General features: G+C 44.5%; 1 protein-coding gene across 1 annotated transcript in view; it reads right to left on the bottom strand.

The window, feature by feature from the left end:
- The window catches only part of CDC34 (cell division cycle 34, ubiqiutin conjugating enzyme), a 30138-nt gene extending 20358 nt beyond the window's left edge, over nucleotides 1–9780 (bottom strand). Inside the window, exon 1 of the mRNA XM_054979110.1 lies at nucleotides 9464–9780. Within this exon, the coding sequence (XP_054835085.1) occupies nucleotides 9464–9640 (177 nt within the window). The 5' untranslated portion in view covers nucleotides 9641–9780. The remainder of the gene's footprint in view (nucleotides 1–9463) is intronic.
- Between the last annotated feature and the right edge of the window lie 8451 nt (nucleotides 9781–18231).

Genomic DNA, 18231 nt, shown 5'->3' on the forward strand with positions numbered 1-18231 from the left:
ACCATGAGACAGTTACAATCCTTCCTAGGATTCGCTAACTTCTACCGTCCCTTCATAAAAAGTTTTGCCCAACTTTCCCTACCATTAACTGATCTACTCAAAACCAAAGGGAAAGAGCTACAAGGGGCTAAACCAAGTGCAAAATTAAATTGGTCGCAAAAATGCCAGGAAGCATTCGACCAATTAAAAGGAGCGTTTACTTCCGAACCTGCTCTGCAGCACCCCGATGAGAACCATAAGTTCATCGTACAAGTGGACACTAGTGACATAGCCATGAGAGGAGTCTTGCTACAAGCAGATGACAATGGAAAGTTACACCCCTGTGCTTACGTGTCCAAAAAATTCTCTGAGACCGAATGCCGTTGGGCGGTATGGGACAACGGGCTGGGGCACTGTCTACATGGAGGCACTGGCTAGAAGGAGAAAAAGTGCCGTTTGAAGTGTGGACTGATCATAAAAACTTTGAAGCTTTACGTAACCCCCGCAGACTCAGTGCCAAGCAACTGCGGTGAGCAGAGTTCTTCTCCAAATTCAACTTTACGCTGAAGCACCTCCCTGGCAAAGCAAATTTCCGAGGAGACGCGCTTTCGCACATACCCCAACATGAAAGCCAGAGGGATGAAGTAATAGACACAATGTTTTCACCTGCTGAGTTGGGAGGGGCTATAACCACTCGCAGCCAAGCGAAAAGCAAAAGCGCTTCGCCTGACCTCCCCGCTTGGGAGGACAAAGTTAAATAGGAAACTGAAAAGGAGGGGGACGCGGTGCTCAAAGCAATGCTGCAACAAGGGGGAAACGGTAACTGGTACAAAACCAATAAACTCTATATTCCAGCCAGTATGAGAAGTGAAGTACTGAAACATTGTCACAATTCCAAACTGACTGGGCATTTTGGATATCTAAAAATGCTGCACCAGGCACAAAGGCAATTCTGGTGGCTAAATATAAGAAAGGACATTTCTCAGTACATATCTTCTTGCCAAACATGCATCATGGGGAAATCCAGGAGAGGGAAACCCCCAGGCCTACTACAGCCACTAGAAACCGCTGCCAGACCCTGGTCGGTCATTTCAATGGACTTTATCACCGACCTCCGCCCTTCCAAGGGGAACACAGTAATCTTAGTGATTGTGGATTTGTTTACCAAGCAGGCTCATTTCATACCCTGTACTACCATCCCCACTGCCAAGAAACTAGCTTCTTTGTTTATGCAACACGTTGTTAGACTTCACTCCTTTCCAAATAAGGTCATATCCGACCACGGAGCACAATTTGTTGCCCACTTCTGGAGAGAGCTACTCAAAATAGCGGGGATCGAACAAGGGCTTAGCTCCGCCCACCATCCTCAGATGGATGGACAAACAGAAAGGACTAATTAAGTGTTAGAACAGTTTTTAAGATGTCACATCAATTATCAACAAGATAATTGTACTGATTTATCTGGCTTTCGCTGAGTACGCATACAGCAACTCAGTACACAGTTCTACAGGTGCATCTCCCTTCATGATTACACATGGCTATGAAGGAACTGCAATAACTTTTACAAAAACCCCTACTTCCCAGCAACCAGGAGATTTAGGGGAGTGGTGGACTAACCTAACAGGACAATGAGAATTCATTAAAAAGGCTTTAGACAAATCCAAAGAGGACTACAAAAAGTTTGCTGACAAGAAACGGTCTCCACAATGGAAATTGCAAAAGGGAGACTGTATGTATATCCAGGGCTCATTTGGAGGGGGAACACATCGGAACACCATTCCGGCAGTTCCCCCAAGTGAGGTGGCCCTGCCCACCAGACTTTAGGACCTTTTGGGACGTTTAGGCCATTTTGAGCCCGTTTCGGCCTGGATCGGGGCCATAATCCATGGCCATTTGGGGCGTGTTTCGGCCTGGATTGGGGCCAAAACGGCCCTGATTGGGCCACTGCCAGGTGGGGGAACACTCCCCCATCTGGCAGCAGCTAAATCCTGGCCATTTTGGCCTGATCAAGCGGTGTGGCATATGCTAATGAATTCCTGCAGCTCTTTTCCTATGAAATGACCCCTGTGTATATCTCTACTCAGCACCTTCGAGGGAACAACCCAATAAAAAACTCAGATGGAAATTTTTAGGACCATTTCCTATTCAAAAAGTAATCAATGAAGTGACAGTAGAGGTTGAACTACCAAAGAACTTACGTCAAACCCACCCAGTATTTCATTTCAGCCTTCTAAAGAAAGCTTCCCCTCCAGACAAATGGCATCCTGAAAAGGGAGCCCCCCACCCCATCCTAATGGATGGCCAAGTTCATCATGAGATAGATAGCATTCTGGACTCAAAGCTTAAGAACAATAGCCTTTATTACCTTGTACGTTGGAAATACTTTGACCCCAGCTAGCAGGAGTGGGTCCAATCCTCTAACATGAATGCTCCTAAACTTATAAAGAAATTTCATGATCTATATCCTGACAAACCTGGACCCCTTTGAAGGGAGAAGATGCTCTTGGGGGGGGGGGGGGAGAATGTCATGCCTGTGTACAGCCATGCCACGGTTGTCTGTTTTTTATATTGCTTGTACCACAATCAGCTGAAGCTATAATGCATCATCACTAAATTGATACGTAACTCTCTTTGATCATCTGTAACCATATTGCAGACATTACTTCCTTGAGACCCAGAAAGGGCCTCTCCTGTTAACATAGAGAAATATGCGAGTCTCAGCTAGCCGTGAACTTGGTGTGTCTAGATGCCAGTTTTCTTTTCCCAGATGCTGGGAATTACATATTGTGTACCTGACACATAGTCATAACTGAACCCATTCTCACAGAACTCTTGTAGGCTTGTGTGCCAAATCCTTAACTGTCATTTGAAGCGCAGGAAAATCAACTATAACATAGACTGTTTGTTTTGAATTGTCACTTCTGTCAAGCTCTGTGATGGAGAACAGACCTGAACTGCACAGATCCTAATAAAGCTACTTCTGCTGGAACCGACGTGTGTTCACTGTGGAGGGGCTTGAGGGGTTTACCTGCCAGGGACTCACACTTGGTCTTTGGTTTATTATTTTAGTTGTGAGCCTCCTTGAGCAGGTCTGGAGATGTGCATTACATTTTTTTTTTTAAATATTCCTCATATAAGATCATTACCACTTTTCATGATAATTTTATATCTCATGATCTGTTGGTGATCTCTCAAAAATGGCACTGCTTCTCTTTTCTATCAGGCTCCAGAGAACATGCATTTCAGACACTGAATGTTTTATAAAATGTGTGTTGGGGGTTTGCAAAGCTTGTATTTTATTCTGCTCTACAGAAAAACCAGATTTTAAATATTGTAACAAAAATACATCAGCTACCCTGAGAGATGCATTTGCTTCGAACCACATAGTAAACCCTCTCTGAGCTTACATTGTTCTTGCAAGGCGTTTGGAGGGGGCAGACATGGGGGTGTGCATATGGGAAGGGGAGACTCAAAACTGTGTTAGAAAATATGAGAGGGTGGCAATTAGTAATTCAAATAACAGATGCCAGAGTATCCCTGGTTACAAGGAGCAGTTCTAAAACTGGAACCTCACCTCCTACTTTTAGGCAGGAAGGTATGTGCACAGTTTGTAGGAAAGGCACTTGAAACAATCTCAGGGGCACTCTCTGCCTGAGTGCAGCCTTGGCACAGAAAACAGGGCTTACCATTGGCTCAGATTTAGATAGTGCCCCCATCCCCAAAGGCCTGTTGCCATAGTAAAAGGTGATGGGGCTTGGCAAGGATGAGAGGCATTCTGCACATGCTCAGAGGCACATTCCTTCAGACAAATATTCTAAAGCAAACTGGTTTGTAATAACCAATTTCAAAAAACAGGCACCAGGTTGAGGTTCAGCACTAGTTTCTCTCCTCTCAGCTTCCTCCAATCTCCAGATTAGGCCCACTTACTGCCTGTTGCCAGTCCTGCCCGAGGTGACAAGCATTTCTGACTGCAAGATTACCAAATCAATTTCAAGTACACTTGAGGCTTAAGCCAAACAACCCACTTTGCCTGTCCGGCTGCCAAAGGACTTTTAAGGTCAGTTGAGATGCTTGGCGCAAGAAGCAAGCTCTTCTGAAATAAGCTGCTCAGATCCTTTTGGCCAGCCTTTGACTCCAATCCTTATTCTGCCCATCATGCTGGTTGAGTTCAAAGGAGCCCTGAGCCTTCAGGTCTGCAATTTTGGACGAGGCAAGGACTGCTACTGCTGGACTAGCCAAACAGCATAACACCACACTCAGCTCTGTTTACTTCCTTCTCCTGCATGCTGGGGCACACAGAGGTCAGAAGGCCTCTGGGAACAAAAGGGAGCAAACAGTACATTTTAGAGAAAGGTGTAATCAGTTTAAAGTTTCCTCAACTTAAGAAAAATGCAGCCCCCAGTTCCAAGAAACGTGAAACTAATCCACCTCCCTTGTTCTGGTTTCAGGTTCCTACCCACCCAACCACTCATGCCTGTGCACCTAATTTCACCCTTCCTTTCCCAGCCCTGGGTAAGAACCCCACAAGCAAAATTATCTCACACAGCAGCTAAATGGTCACCATGTTGGCAAACATTCCATCACAACAATGAAAAATGCAACACACACAAGTCAGCCCATGGCTGGAAGAGGCTCAACAATAGGCTGTAAAGTATGCTAGTGGTGAAGAATGCTGTCACAGAATCAGAGTTGGAAGGGGCCATGCTGACCATCTAGTCTAACCCCCTGCCCAATGCAGGATGAGCCTAAAGCATCCCTGACAAATATTCATCCAGCCTCTTCTTGAAAACTGCCAGTGAGAGGGAGCTCACCACCTCCCTAGGCAGCTGAGTCCACCTTTGAACTACTCCAACTGTGAAAAAGTTTTTCCTAATATCCAGCCAGTACCTTTGTGCATGTAATTCAAGCCTGTCTGAGTCCTATCCTCTGTTGCCAACTGGAACAGCTCCTTGCCCTCCTCCAAATGACAGTCTTTCAAATATTTAAAGAGAGCAATCATGTCCCCCCTTCAATCTCCTCTTCCTGCCTCCCAGAATTTACAACGTCCAAGCACCACCTTTTATCCATGGTAGATAACCAACTTCAGCTTATCAAAAGCTCTCAACTGGTTAACAAAAATGACTGCCATGAAACCAATATGACAAGTTTTTGGAGAGAATTTTTTTTTATCATCCGTCCTGAAAGAACAAACCAAGTGTTGGAACAATTCTTAAGGCGTTACATCAATTATTAACAACTTTGGATTGAGAAATTCCTGGAGATTTGGGGGAGAGGGGGAGGTTTGGGAAGAAGAGGGATCTCATTGGGGTATAATGTCATAGAGTCTATCATCTAAAGCAGCCATTTCCTCAGGGCCAGTTTGGTGTAGTGGTTAAGAGCAGCAAGACTCTAATCTGGAGAACCGCGTTTGATTCCCCACAGCTCTTTCAGAGCTCTCTCAGCCCTACCCACCTCACAGGGTGATTGTCATGAGGATAATAACAACACACTTTGTAAACTGCTCTGAGTGGGTTTTAAGTTGTCCTGAAGAGCAGTATATAAATTGAATGTTATTATTTAGGGAACTGATTTCTGTACTCTGGAGATCAGATGTACTTCCCAGAGACCTCCAGGCTCCACTTGGAGGTTGGCGAGCCTTGTTGTATCTGAGTTTAGCAATGACAAGGATTTTCTTCCTGTTCAGGGGTGGGGGAGGGCAGAGATTTTGGTAGTATGCTGTGTGCCTGACCTGGTGTTTTCTATTGCTTAAACTAAGTCAGCCTCGCCCAGGCATCATCAGGTTTGTTTTAAAGCAGAATATATTTCCACTGAGAGCGAAATGCGCATGTGGGGTGTGTGTGTGTGTGTGTTCCAGGTGGTTCTCTAATAACAAAGGGCTTCTGTTCTGCCAACTTCTCCCTTTGTTCAAAATATGCGTGTGGCTTTTTCATTGTTTTTCTGGAGGTGGGGGCATAAGAGGAGGTGGTTCCACTGTTCCAGTCTATTTGGAAGCATTAGTAGTTCCAGAGTCTGTTGCAGCAAAAACAAACAGGAATCTAGTGGCACTTCAGAGACTAACAAGATTTTATTCCTGCACACTTTTTTTGAATTACAGCCCACTTGGCCACATGTCACGTGTGCCCAACAAAGTGGGCTCTAGTCCAAAAGAAGCTTGTGTTGTAAATAAGATCTTGTTAGTCCCTCAAGTGCCACTTGACTCCTGTGTATTTTTAGAATCAATAGATGTCCCTCCCTCCCCTACAGTATTTACTCAGCTGATTTTTTTCCTCCCACAGATTTTATAACACTTGAACAGGTTTGTGGCTTCCTAAAAACTGCTATGCAGATGAGACGAAGATACAAATCTTAAAGTTGCTGAACAATCCACATTAACTCTTTGCAGTTCTGTGAAGTGGGGTGCTGGTGGTTTGGTTTTGCAAATGAAGACCTCTCTGCCCTCTCAGGACTACAGTTCCCAGGTTCTCTTCAGGGCCCGCTGCAACAGGTCATCCAAGCCAGTCAGCTGCGCTAAAGCAAGATGTGCGGCTCTTGTTAAAAGCAAAGTTCTTTGTGTCTTAACAGACACTTCTGTCCCACAGAAACTCTAGTTCCTGAGTTTTTTGTTTCTGTCTTTTATGTTGTTACAGTATAATGACCTTAGGATTGCAATATTACATATATTTCAATGTTCTCCCAAAGTTATGTTTTTTCCAGGGTTTCAAGAAATTTAACAATTCTAAGCCAACCTCACAGGGCTATTTTATAGATCCCAAAAGCATCTGTGAAACTCTTTGAACACTCAACAAGAGCTAGATAAACATTTATATCTCTATCACACTTTTACCACACCCTTCCTTCTCCAAGAAGCTCAAGGCAACAAGTATCTCCCTGCCAGCCTCCATTTTATTCTCACAACAGTCAGATGATGACCAGCACAAGATTATTCAGTAAGCTTCATGGTTAAATGGGAATTTGAACCCAGGATCTCCTCCAGCCATACAGTCTGGTGCTCAAATCACTACACCAAACTATGGCAATCTGATCTGGAGAAAATCTCTTCCTAATCTTACAGGCCATAAATATTGTCGGCAGACAATGTTGCAGTCACGATAGATACAGAAACAACTCATCCAGTTCTCAGAAAAACACACACACACACACACACACACACACACACACACACACACACACACACACACACACACACACACACACACACACACACACAAACCTTGTAGTAATTGCAACTTTGCCTGGTACACTGCAGTAGATAGCTGTAGGGTTGGTTTGTAAACACACAAAAGTCTTAAAGCTATCTATTGTGGTGTACCAGGCAAGTTTTGAATGATTACAAACTACTCACTCACCCTCTGAGAATTACCCCCCCCCCGGTAATTTGCAGGAGGAAAAACATCATGAACTTGTTGGTCTGCCCATATCCTTTTTCCAGTGCAAGTCCTGTAAGTAGCATATACCTCAGCAACATACTTTCATATTCCTTGGCTTTTAAAAATCCTGTCTACATTTTCCCTTGCAAGGAAAATCTCACCACTCTGAGCACTGTTTGAAGTCCTTTTACTTCTAGTGTAACTGCACAAATCAAGGTGGCTGTGGTTCAAATCTCACTTTCATCATAAATTTGCTAGATGGCCTAATTCAAAGCCCCACAGCTGTGATACAGAAATAATACTTGCCTGCTTTAAATGGCAGTTTAGAGAATTTTAAAACATTTGGTATACACTGCTTAAATCCCCAATATTGCCAAAATACAAGAATCAAATAAGGGACATCATTTCCATATCTCTTTGTCTAGGTTTCAAGAGGTAACCTGCCCAAGGAAAACATCATCTGATCTCATGAGCTGAACACAACCTGCTTCGGGCTGACTCATACAAGTTGTATCTCCACCTTACCTCTTCAGGAAGAGGAAGAAAAGGATAAAGGCAGGAAGTCTGGCTTGCAAAACGGGCTTGTAAGCTTACCCAATGGAACCTTGCCTTCCAGAGCTGGCCTACAGGAAGCTTCCTTTTGTTTACTTCCCTGATTCCCTAGATGTAGCACCTTTTTAGATACTCTGCATCAGTTAATTCTCAGACCGGTTTACTCCTCCACTTTTGGACTGAAAGACTCCAGACAACACAGCATAGGCAAAGATCTACTATAGCCTGACTCAGCCTGAGAAAGTAACCAGAAAGCTACTGTATCCTCCATTTTAAGCACCAAATGGGTGACAAAATCATACCTTCATGTTCTCAGTTTCTCCCGCTTGGTAACTTGCGTCTTCAGTAGAAGAGAGTGAATGTTACCCACATTTGCCCCACTCAATACAATCAAACTGCTCTCGGTTGTTTCTGTCTCCCCATAACAATTCCCCATAGAGCAAGCACCTCTAACTTCACTCACCTGAGACCAGGTTTGCAAGTAAACCCACCAAAGACAGCTCTCCTCCTCAACTCAGTGGCCTAAAACAACTAACTCTCGCCTAATTGACACCTTAGATACCAACTATATTTCCAGAGTATGAGCTTTCAAGAGTCAAAGCTCCCTTCATCATATATACGACTTTTTCCACTCCTTGTATCTGACAAAGGGAGCTTTGGCTCTTGAAAGCTCATACTCTGGAAATATAGTTGGTCTCTAAGGCGCTACTAGACCTACAGCTTGTGCTTCTACTACAGACCAACATGGCTACTTGCTTCAAACTATCTTCTCATTAAGTCTACTTTACCTGGATGCAGTTTTTAGTCACCAAAGGAGACCAGACCTGCCCTATTCTGAGCATTATTACCTTTCTCCAGAACAGGGGATAACTCTTAATTCCAATATTATTGTTGTGTAACAATCATTCTTTCTTCTAATGATTCCAATGTCTACCATCCATTCCAATTTCTACCATCATTCAGGGGCAAACATTAAAATATTGCCTCAACCAATTAATACTGCTGGGGGTGTGGGGGGGGGTCCACTTTCTATTGTTACTGAGAGAAATGGTTCTTGTAATTCAGTATTTTGCAAATAATGAGAAGAAAGAATTAGATGCCTGATGCTACTTCAACAAGAATAAAGAATTCAGCTAAAATCCTAGTGTTTATTAGAAACAGTTTCAGCTGTTTTAAAATAACTATTCAAATGGCTTAAAACTGTATGGAGAGAAAAGAAAGTTGCGATGTTCCTCTATTATTGAGACGAAGTATACATATTGCGAAACCGCTTTATTTTCCGAAATGGAAAGCAGCTATACCCCCCCCCCCCGCCCTAATACGGAAGGTATTGACTCCGCCTGCCTTCCGGCCCTCCGCCTGCACTCGTTTCCGTATTCGGTTTACTTATATATTTAAATCCTTAAGGAATTTAATTAGATTTAAATTATATATTTAAATCTTTGAGGAAAGAATACCCCCCCTTCATTTTATGGGGTGGTTTTATTTTAGAAAGGAAAGTCTGTTTTTTTTCGGGGGCGGGGGGAGAGAGTCCATTCTGGCTTCGGCACTGGCCCCTTACTCACTTTGAAGTAGCCACCCTCGTAGTGAGTGTTGGGCGGCCCGAAGATGGCCACCTCCCAGTTGTAGAGGTCCCCCTCGTCCACCAGGCTGACTCGGAAGCCTTCCACCGGCTCCTCCTGAAGCCCCTTCAGTTCGAGCAGCAGCGCTTTCTGGGAGCTGGGCACGGACGGCCGCGCCATGTCGCGGAGAGACGGGGAGCGAGAAACAGGCCGCGAACGAAGCCGGGGATTCGCCTGGAAACAGACGCGGGCGATCGAGCGCGGAGAGGTACGGACCCGAAAGAACGCCGCCAACCCCGAAACCAGCCAGCCAGCGAGCGGTGCATCACGGGGCGCGTAGTTCCCGGAGGAGGCGGCGCCGACGGTGGCCCCCGTCCACCCGCAGGGTTTCCACCAATAGAGTCGCGAGGGGGCGGAGCGCCGGATGCAAAGAGGGTGGCCGCGTGAGCAGGGACGGTCCGTAACAACAGCTCCCGGCAGCCTTCGCGGCTCTTCCGCCCCTGTTTGAGGGTGCCGGCGCCTGGCAAGACCCTTAGCTGTGTGTGAGGCGCACCTTGTAATCTGCGCCCGTATTTTAATCCTATTTATGCATTTAAGAGTGTGTGTGTGTGGTCCATACTTATTCATAATAGTAAAGGGTCCAGTAGCACCTTTCAGACTAACCAGCTTTATTGCGGCTTAAGCTTTAAGAACTTCCGCTCTCTCGGTCAGATACATCGTCAGAGCTGTGGTTCTCGAAAGCTTATGCCGCAATAAAGTTGGTTAGTCTGAAAGGTGCTACTGGACTTTTTAGTATTTTGCAACTACAGACTAACACGGCTAATTCCTCTGGATACTTAGTCAGGCACGTTATTTATAGCCCACCTTTCCCATTGGGACTCAAGGCGGATCCCACAGTGTGACTCAGTACAGTGACTTTCAAAGATACCTCAATAAACAATGTAACAGGCCAGGGTATAGACATACAAATTTGCAAAGCGTTAAAAGTAATTTAATACAAAGTTGAATTTAATATAGAATTGAAAAAATGCTAAACAGAAACCATTCTAAGACTGACATTAAACATAATGGATGGATGGATGGCTGTTGGGGCTGACAGACAGACAGACTGATGTAGGTCTTGGTTTGCAATAGAAGAGTAATTAAGATTCATGTCCAGTAGCACCTTAGAGACTAACTACATTTCTAAAGTCAAAGCAATCAACAGGATGGGACACGATTGCAAAAAAGTAGCCGTCTTAATCTGTCGCAGCGAAATAAAACAGTCTGATTAGGGTTGCCAGCCTCCAGGTAGTGGCTGGAGATCTCCTGGAATTACAACTGGTCTCCAGGCCACAAAGATCATTTCACCTGGAGAAAATAGCTATTTTGGGGGGTGGACTCTATGGAATTATGCCATGCCAAGGTCCTTTCCCTCCCCAAACCTCACTTTCTCCAGGTTTCACCTCCCAGATCTCCAGGAATTTCCCAACTTGGAGCTGGCAACCCTAGTCTGATGGCAGTGGCACCTTAATGGTTAACAACAAAGCTCCTATTGAAATACTTTCCGTGAGTCTTTGTGTCACTGGACTTTTGCTTGACGTTCCTTGACGTGGCCCCTTGCAATGCTTCTGAGTACCACTCCCCAATGCAGCACCCAGACCACATTCCTGGAAAGGGGCCACTTCTCCAGATGATGGTAGAATGGCATCTTTGCAGTGGATCCAACTAGCAGCTTCATTTCAAAAACACAGCTCAATTCGGTCCATGATGATGATGATGATACCATGTTTGGGGGGTCCATGTTAAGAGATTGGGTAAACATATGCAGCTGAATGAGATGGTAGGTTGGGGCATACCGATGCTGAATGCTAACTCATAAAACAAAACTTGCAAGCTGAAAATGTAGAGGGGTTCTGATTACCCCTCCACTTGCAGAACTAAAGTAAAACTTGAAGGGTGCATTTAACATAGAGAAACATTTATTTTTTAAAAACATCTCTAGACTCAAAGAGTTCCTGCCAAACTTAAAGGCATGCATACTGGTGTGTGTTAAAACTCTCACTTTTGAGTCCTTTCTGCTCACTCCAGGTACACAAATGCTGACAGTGGTTCAACAGTACTGGGGAGAGATAATGCTACACACTCAAGGGCAGTTGTTGGGCTGCTGTAGTAGTAGAACAACATTCAAGTCCATCTGAAAGACCGACAAAATGTTTGAGAACATAAGCTTTCAAGAGTTAAAATTAATTCTAACGCTACAGCTGAGTTATTATTAGGAGTTAGGTGGAGCACGAATATCACTCCCATTCTGCAGTCACTCCATCAACTATCTATTACCGGGCTCAATTCAAGGCATAGGCTACCACATACAAACCTCTTCATAGCCTTGGTCTGGCGTATCTATGGACCACCTCTCTCCCTATGTTCCACCATGGCTCATCCGAACAAGACCTTATTCAGGGGCCACCTTGGACATGAGCAAAATCAACAGCTGCCCAAACATGTGCATTCTATGTGGTGGCTCCCACTTTATTGAATGGCCTACCTAAAGAGATTGGGAAAGCTGACACTCTCTTGGGTCTCTACAAAACCAAATTATTCAAGAGGACTGTTTTTTATTCAGATAGGAGAGCTGTAATATAAGGAAGCTGTCTCCAAGAGATGTAGCAGTAAAGGGATCAGAAGTGACTATAGACTATTGCTGTAAGTATGACCCAGCTGGGTCTGGCCAGGAGGGCTCGCTACAATAAGAAAATCTTCTGCAGATACGTGAGAAGCAAACACAAGGTAAAAGAGGCAATTGGACCGCTGTTGGGAGTAGATGGAGAAACTCTGATGAAGGACAGAGAAAAAGTAGACAGGCGTAATGACTTTTTCCTCTCTGTTTTCTCCCTGAAGAACTCAGGCACATCTAGAGATAGTAGACAATTTGGCAGGACACCTGAGTGGCTAATTGACATTGACAGAGAGGAAGTGGAGAGGCATCTGGCTGCACTGGATGAATACAAATCCCCTGGGCCAGATGGGGTGCACCCAAGAGTGCTGAAAGAACTTTCTAGAGAACTTGCACAACCCCTGTTCATCATCTTCAAGGCCTCCTGGAGGACTGGGGATGTGCCACAAGATAGGAGAAGAGCGAATGTTATCCCGATCTTTAAGAAAGAGAAGAAGGATGACCCAGGAAACTACAGGCCGATCAGTCTGACTTCTGTGGCTGGGAAGATACTAGAACAGATTTTAAAGGGATCAATCTGTAAGCATCTGAAGGACCACTCAGTGATCCAGGGAAGTCAGCATGTTTTTGTTCCTAACAGATCTTGCCAGACCCATCTGGTGTCCTTTGATCAAGTGACCAGCTTACTGGATCGGGGGAACTCTGTTGATGAGATTTATCTGGATTTCAGTAAAGCTTTTGATAAGGTCCCCCATGACATTCTGATGGGCAAACTGGAAGACTGTGGACTGGACTATAGGATAGTTCAGTGGATAGGGAACTGATTAGAGGACTGCACTCAAAGAGTGGTGGTCAATGGCATTTCATCAGTTTGGAGGGAGGTGTCCAGTGGGGTGCCGCAGGGCTCGGTTTTGGGCCCGGTACTTTTCAGTATTTTTATCAATGATCTGGATGAAGGAGTGGAAGGGCTGCTCATTAAATTTGCTGATGATACCAAATTGGGAGCAGTAGCAAACACCTAAGAAGATAGAATTAAAATTCAACAAGACCTGAATACTCTGGAGAAGTGGGCAGCTGTGAATAGGATGCAATTCAACAAAGACAAGTGCACAGTATTACATCTGGGCCACAAAAATTGGAAGCACCAATACAGGACGGGGGATACACTTCTGGGCAGTAGTATATGTGCAAGGGATCTTGGGGTAAGAGTGGACTGTAAACTAAATATGAGCAGTCAGTGTGATGCGGTGGCAAAAGAGGCTAATTCAATCTTGGGTTGTATCAAAGGGGCCATAGCATCGAAATCGCAGGAGGTCATAGCCCCCTCTCTATACTGCCTTGGTCAGTTCTGGAGTTCTGGAGGCCTCACTTCAAAAAGGATGTGGCCAAAATCGAGAAGGTGCAGAGGAGAGCGACGAGGATGATCAGGGGTCTGGAGACTGAGCCCTATGAGGTACGTCTGAGGGCCTTGGGAATGTTTAGTTTGGAGGAGGTTGAGGGGGGACATGATTGTTCTCTTTAAATATTTGAAAGGCTGTCATTTGGAGGAGGGCAAGGAGCTGTTCCAGTTGGCAGCAGAGGGTAGGACCCGAAGCAATGGGCTTAAATTACATGCAGAAAGGTACCGGCTGGATATTAGGAAAAACTTTTTCACGGTAAGAGTAGTTCAAAAGTGGAATCAGCTGCCTAGGGAGGTGGTGAGCTCCCCCTCACTGGCAGTTTTCAAGAAGAGGCTGGATGAATACTAGTCAGAGATGCCTTAGGCTGATCCTGCACTGGGCAGGGGGTTGGACTAGATGGTCTGTATGGCCCCTTCCAACTCTATGATTCTATGATTCCGTGACCCTGCTGAGTGGATCCTATGTTTAACATGTCATTCTTAGAAGTGCTTATGCTCTGTTTCAGCATTTCTTCATCTCTGTATTGGATTTCTGCTGGTTTTAAATCTCTGCAAATTTGCATGCATTTATATGTTGACTATAATGATTCACACTGCGTAATCTCAGTGAGAAATGCTATCAGTAATGTAAATAAATAGATAAAATAAATAAAACTCACTTCATCAGATACAAAATGATGATTTTGTATTTGACAAAGTGAGTTTTGACTCACAACAGTTTATATCCTGGAAAATGTTGTTGGTCTTTAAGGTGCAATTGAACTTGAATTTTGTTCTGCTAACTAAAAGGTTTATGCTGCAAAGGGCATAATGGTAGACTCTTATGGCTGCTAGGCACTGCAAATGTCTCCACAGTCTGCAAGGTGAGGACTGCTGAATCCCTATCTTTCCATCAATATATACTTAACCCACTGTAAGGCATCTTTTAAGCCATATATTCCCTTCAAGATATTCTCATATTTTAACTTACATATATTGAATCCGTATCTTCCTATTGATTTTAATTTGCTACAATGTAATAGTACAATTTCATTATTTTTGATTGAAAGCGCAGGATAGAAATAAGCCTATACTGTGCTTTCAATGTTCAAAGCCCCTCACACACATCTTGTAGGCCTAAATTGTCTCCACGTTGTAGCTGGGAAGAAGAGCTACACCAGTGGCGCGGAGGGCAATCTCACCTCCCCTCTGTCTGGAGATCAGGGGGCGGGGCCACCGGCCGTGTGACCATTTTCAAGAGGTGCCTGAACTCCGTTCCCCCGCGTTCCTGCTGGATATAAGCCCTGACTGTAAACTTTGCAAGAGGCATAATTTGGTAATGCAGGAAATAAGCCCATTTTGCCATATCCCAAGATGAGACATTAATTTGTACATGGAAAAGCAAATAGTAAATGTTTCATATTGCAACACCACCACGTCTTTGGTTTGGTAATTTGCCATTTAAGGTTTTTTATATCCCTAAAATTTCCAAGTAGATTCTACTATTATTCAAGGTACCACAGGCTTCATAGCTGTTGGCTGAGCTTGCTCACTTGGTCACAGAGAGGCTAAATGGCCTACTAAGAACCGATAGGAAGACTACAGTTCCCATCAGCCTCCGTAGGAAGCATCTTTTAAAGGCACATCACCAAGTTAACAATTTTGCCATTGTTTTATAGAAATGTTTGCAGTCTACAGTATTCCGACTGTTGTAAAAACAACTACATACTGACCTGGATAGTCCAGGCAATCCTGATCTCATCAGATCTTGGAAGCTAAGCAGGATTGGTCTTGGTTAGTAATTGGATAGACCTCCAAAGACCAGAGTTGCTATGCAAAGACAGGCAATGGCAAACCACCTCTGTTAGTCTTGAAACCCTCAGCAGGGGCTGCTATAAGTCAGCATAACTTGACAGCACTTTCCACCATCCAAGAATGATTGTATCACCACAGAGATGTACAAGACTATCCCAAAAGCGCCTCAAATTTACCACCGTTTCTCCAAATTCTCACAAATGTTGGAAGCTTCCATTTCTTGGTGGCTTGAGCAACCGACGGTCCTTATGCCCAAACTGGGGTCATGCACCAGCTGAGTTCATACCCAAGTATCTCTTTACCTTGGCCTGTGTTGTGTACACCTGACACTTTGTGGGAGGTGTGTGTGTGCGCGCGAGGAGGGGTAAGATGCATGTCCCTGCTCACAAATTATACCCATGTTGAAAATTTCTCATCTATGATGCAGCCTGGAGACAAATTTTAATATTTTATTTAGACAAATTTGCACAGGATCCAAGCATTTGATTCAAACAGGCCTCTTCTGTGTGTTGGGTTTGCTTTTAAAAATGGGCTTTGTTATACAGACAATAGAGGGGAGATGAACTAAGGTGGTCATGCAAACCAAATACCAAGTACGACTACTCTTGAAATTAACATCGGTTTTAACTGCCACAGCTCCCCTCGCAACACCCCCTTCCAAATGTTACTCCTTCTCACAGACAAGCTCATCAGAGCTTAAAAGCTGAGCAGAGTTGGCTATGGCGAGTACGTTGATGGGAGATCTCCATGGAGGAAGGCGATGGCAAAACCACCTCTACTCTACTCAGCTCTTGCCTGCAATGCCCTGTGGATGGGGTCACCATGTGACTCAATGGCACCGTCTTCTTTGCCACCCTTCCTAGAAGTACAGTTTCCAGAATTCCTTGCCAGGGGGATGGTTGAAACAAGATATTGCAGTAGGCATTTACACAAATCATGCTCCTCTATTAGTAGGCAAAAAGGCTGCACAGGGCGCTGTCACCCCCAGGCTAGTACAATAAACCCTTAAAGTGCAAGTAATCAACCATGCTTAATCCTGTTTAATGTAAATTTGAATACAATTAAATGGGATGTTAATTACTTTCTAAAAAAAAGTATCAAGTCCCTGTCAGCCATTCCAAAGCTTAGCACTCTGACTTCATGCTAAAAAGTGGGAAGAAGTTGACCCCTTACTTAGCAACATTGGGCAGAATAATTACCGTTTTTTTCTTCTAACGTTTCCTTTTTTTCAGTCAAAGGGATGGAATGGTAATGAATAAAACTACAAGGTGGAATGTTATTTTAAAAGTCCTTTTTGGTTGTGGAGGTGGCCCGTTGTGTCTCTGTGTAAGCAGCTGCTCTGGCTATGCCTCCTTCAGCTTCCACTGGTGCTTCTGCCACACCTCACCACTGGGTGTGATCCGAAGATTCAAACAGAATCCCAATGTACACATGCAACACAATTCAACTAGTGCTCCAACATGATTCTGTTCAAATCACTCGGCTTGCCCAGTATAAGGATTCCTGAAGATATGCAGGAAGTTGACTCCTCTTAGGAAGCAGTTACACTGTCATCCCCTAAATGTAAGCCTTTTCAGTTTCTGAGCACGTTTCCAATTTTAACTCAGAAAAAACACACGTGCTGTGGAGCTTATTGGACACCTGTATTGCACAGCCTTTTCCCTAGAAGAGAAAGAACAGAAGCACAAAAGGAGTCATTGATCATGGGTAATGATGGAGTCCACTGAGGCTCCTGCTGTTTTCCACTTATCTAACACAGTCAGTCTAAATGAGCTGCTCGAGGTTCCCCTTTTAGCTCTGTTACATACCTGCCAGTTAAGTGGAGTCCTTTCCTGCAATTGTGGCTGCTCAAAGCATGTTAAAGCAATTTACCTTTAACTGGGTGCATCGTGCCTCTGTGGATGACACATCAAGTGTAGGAAATTATCCTGCAAAGAGGAAGGCAATGCGGAGAGCCTACCGCTCTGCAAACATGCCTGTAATTTTGCACCACCCCATCATTTCAAATTTTTAACTGCAATGAGTTCAATGAAAAAGGACACTGCAAGGAAAAAAAAAAGGTAGATACATTCCTGTTTTCCTCCTCGCCTTCAGTCAAACCATCCCACATCAGCTGCCAAAGAATCCATCTACTGAGGATGGATCACATCCTGTCTTTCCTCCAACGAGCTCAGGGCAGCTTGAACAGCTCTCTTCTCGTCCAGTTTTTTCTCCCTGCAATGCTGTAAAGCATGTTAGAGGCTGGCAGTGTCTCGCTAAAGGTCACTCCAGCAAGCTCCATGGTTGCATGGGGACTTGAACCCAAGGCCTTCCAAGTCCTTAGTCTGACACTGCTATAATGCCCTGACTCTTTTGCAACGGATGCCTGTCTCAGGCATATATCCATCATGCAGTCCTATTAAATAGTATCCCACAGTTACCTTCTTACCACTGAGCAGAGTTTTCACTGTAAGGAACCCAACACACTTTCACTGCTTTGCTTCACAGGAGAAAAGCATCTGGCAAGCAGAATTTCAGACAGGTGTGGTTGTCCTCATAAATCTTTTCCTTTAGGAACCCCCGTTAAGCCATCCAGGTACTCAGAGCTTCCTGTTTTAGATAACTGTGGTGTCTCCACTTCCTTCTTACAAGCATGTGCGAAATCTTGTTGCTTCTTTTCAGGATTATCATAGCCCACTTTGTTTTCTTTGCATTTATTGCAGAACCCCTTCATTTCTGTTCCCTTTCACCACAACTCCCTTTACCCCATTCGTCCCTTGATTGCCCTCTTAATGCCTTCACCTTTGTTGAACTTTTCACAACCAGTGCCAGGCTGGAGACATGGAGTTGTCAGTCAAGGTTCTCCTTTGACATGGGACATGGTCTGGTTGGAGGCAGTGCAGGGTACATGAAGCCATGCACTAGGCAAGAGAAGCACCCCCA

This window comes from Eublepharis macularius, chromosome 5 (assembly GCF_028583425.1).
Source record: "Eublepharis macularius isolate TG4126 chromosome 5, MPM_Emac_v1.0, whole genome shotgun sequence".
Classification (NCBI taxonomy): domain Eukaryota; kingdom Metazoa; phylum Chordata; class Lepidosauria; order Squamata; family Eublepharidae; genus Eublepharis; species Eublepharis macularius.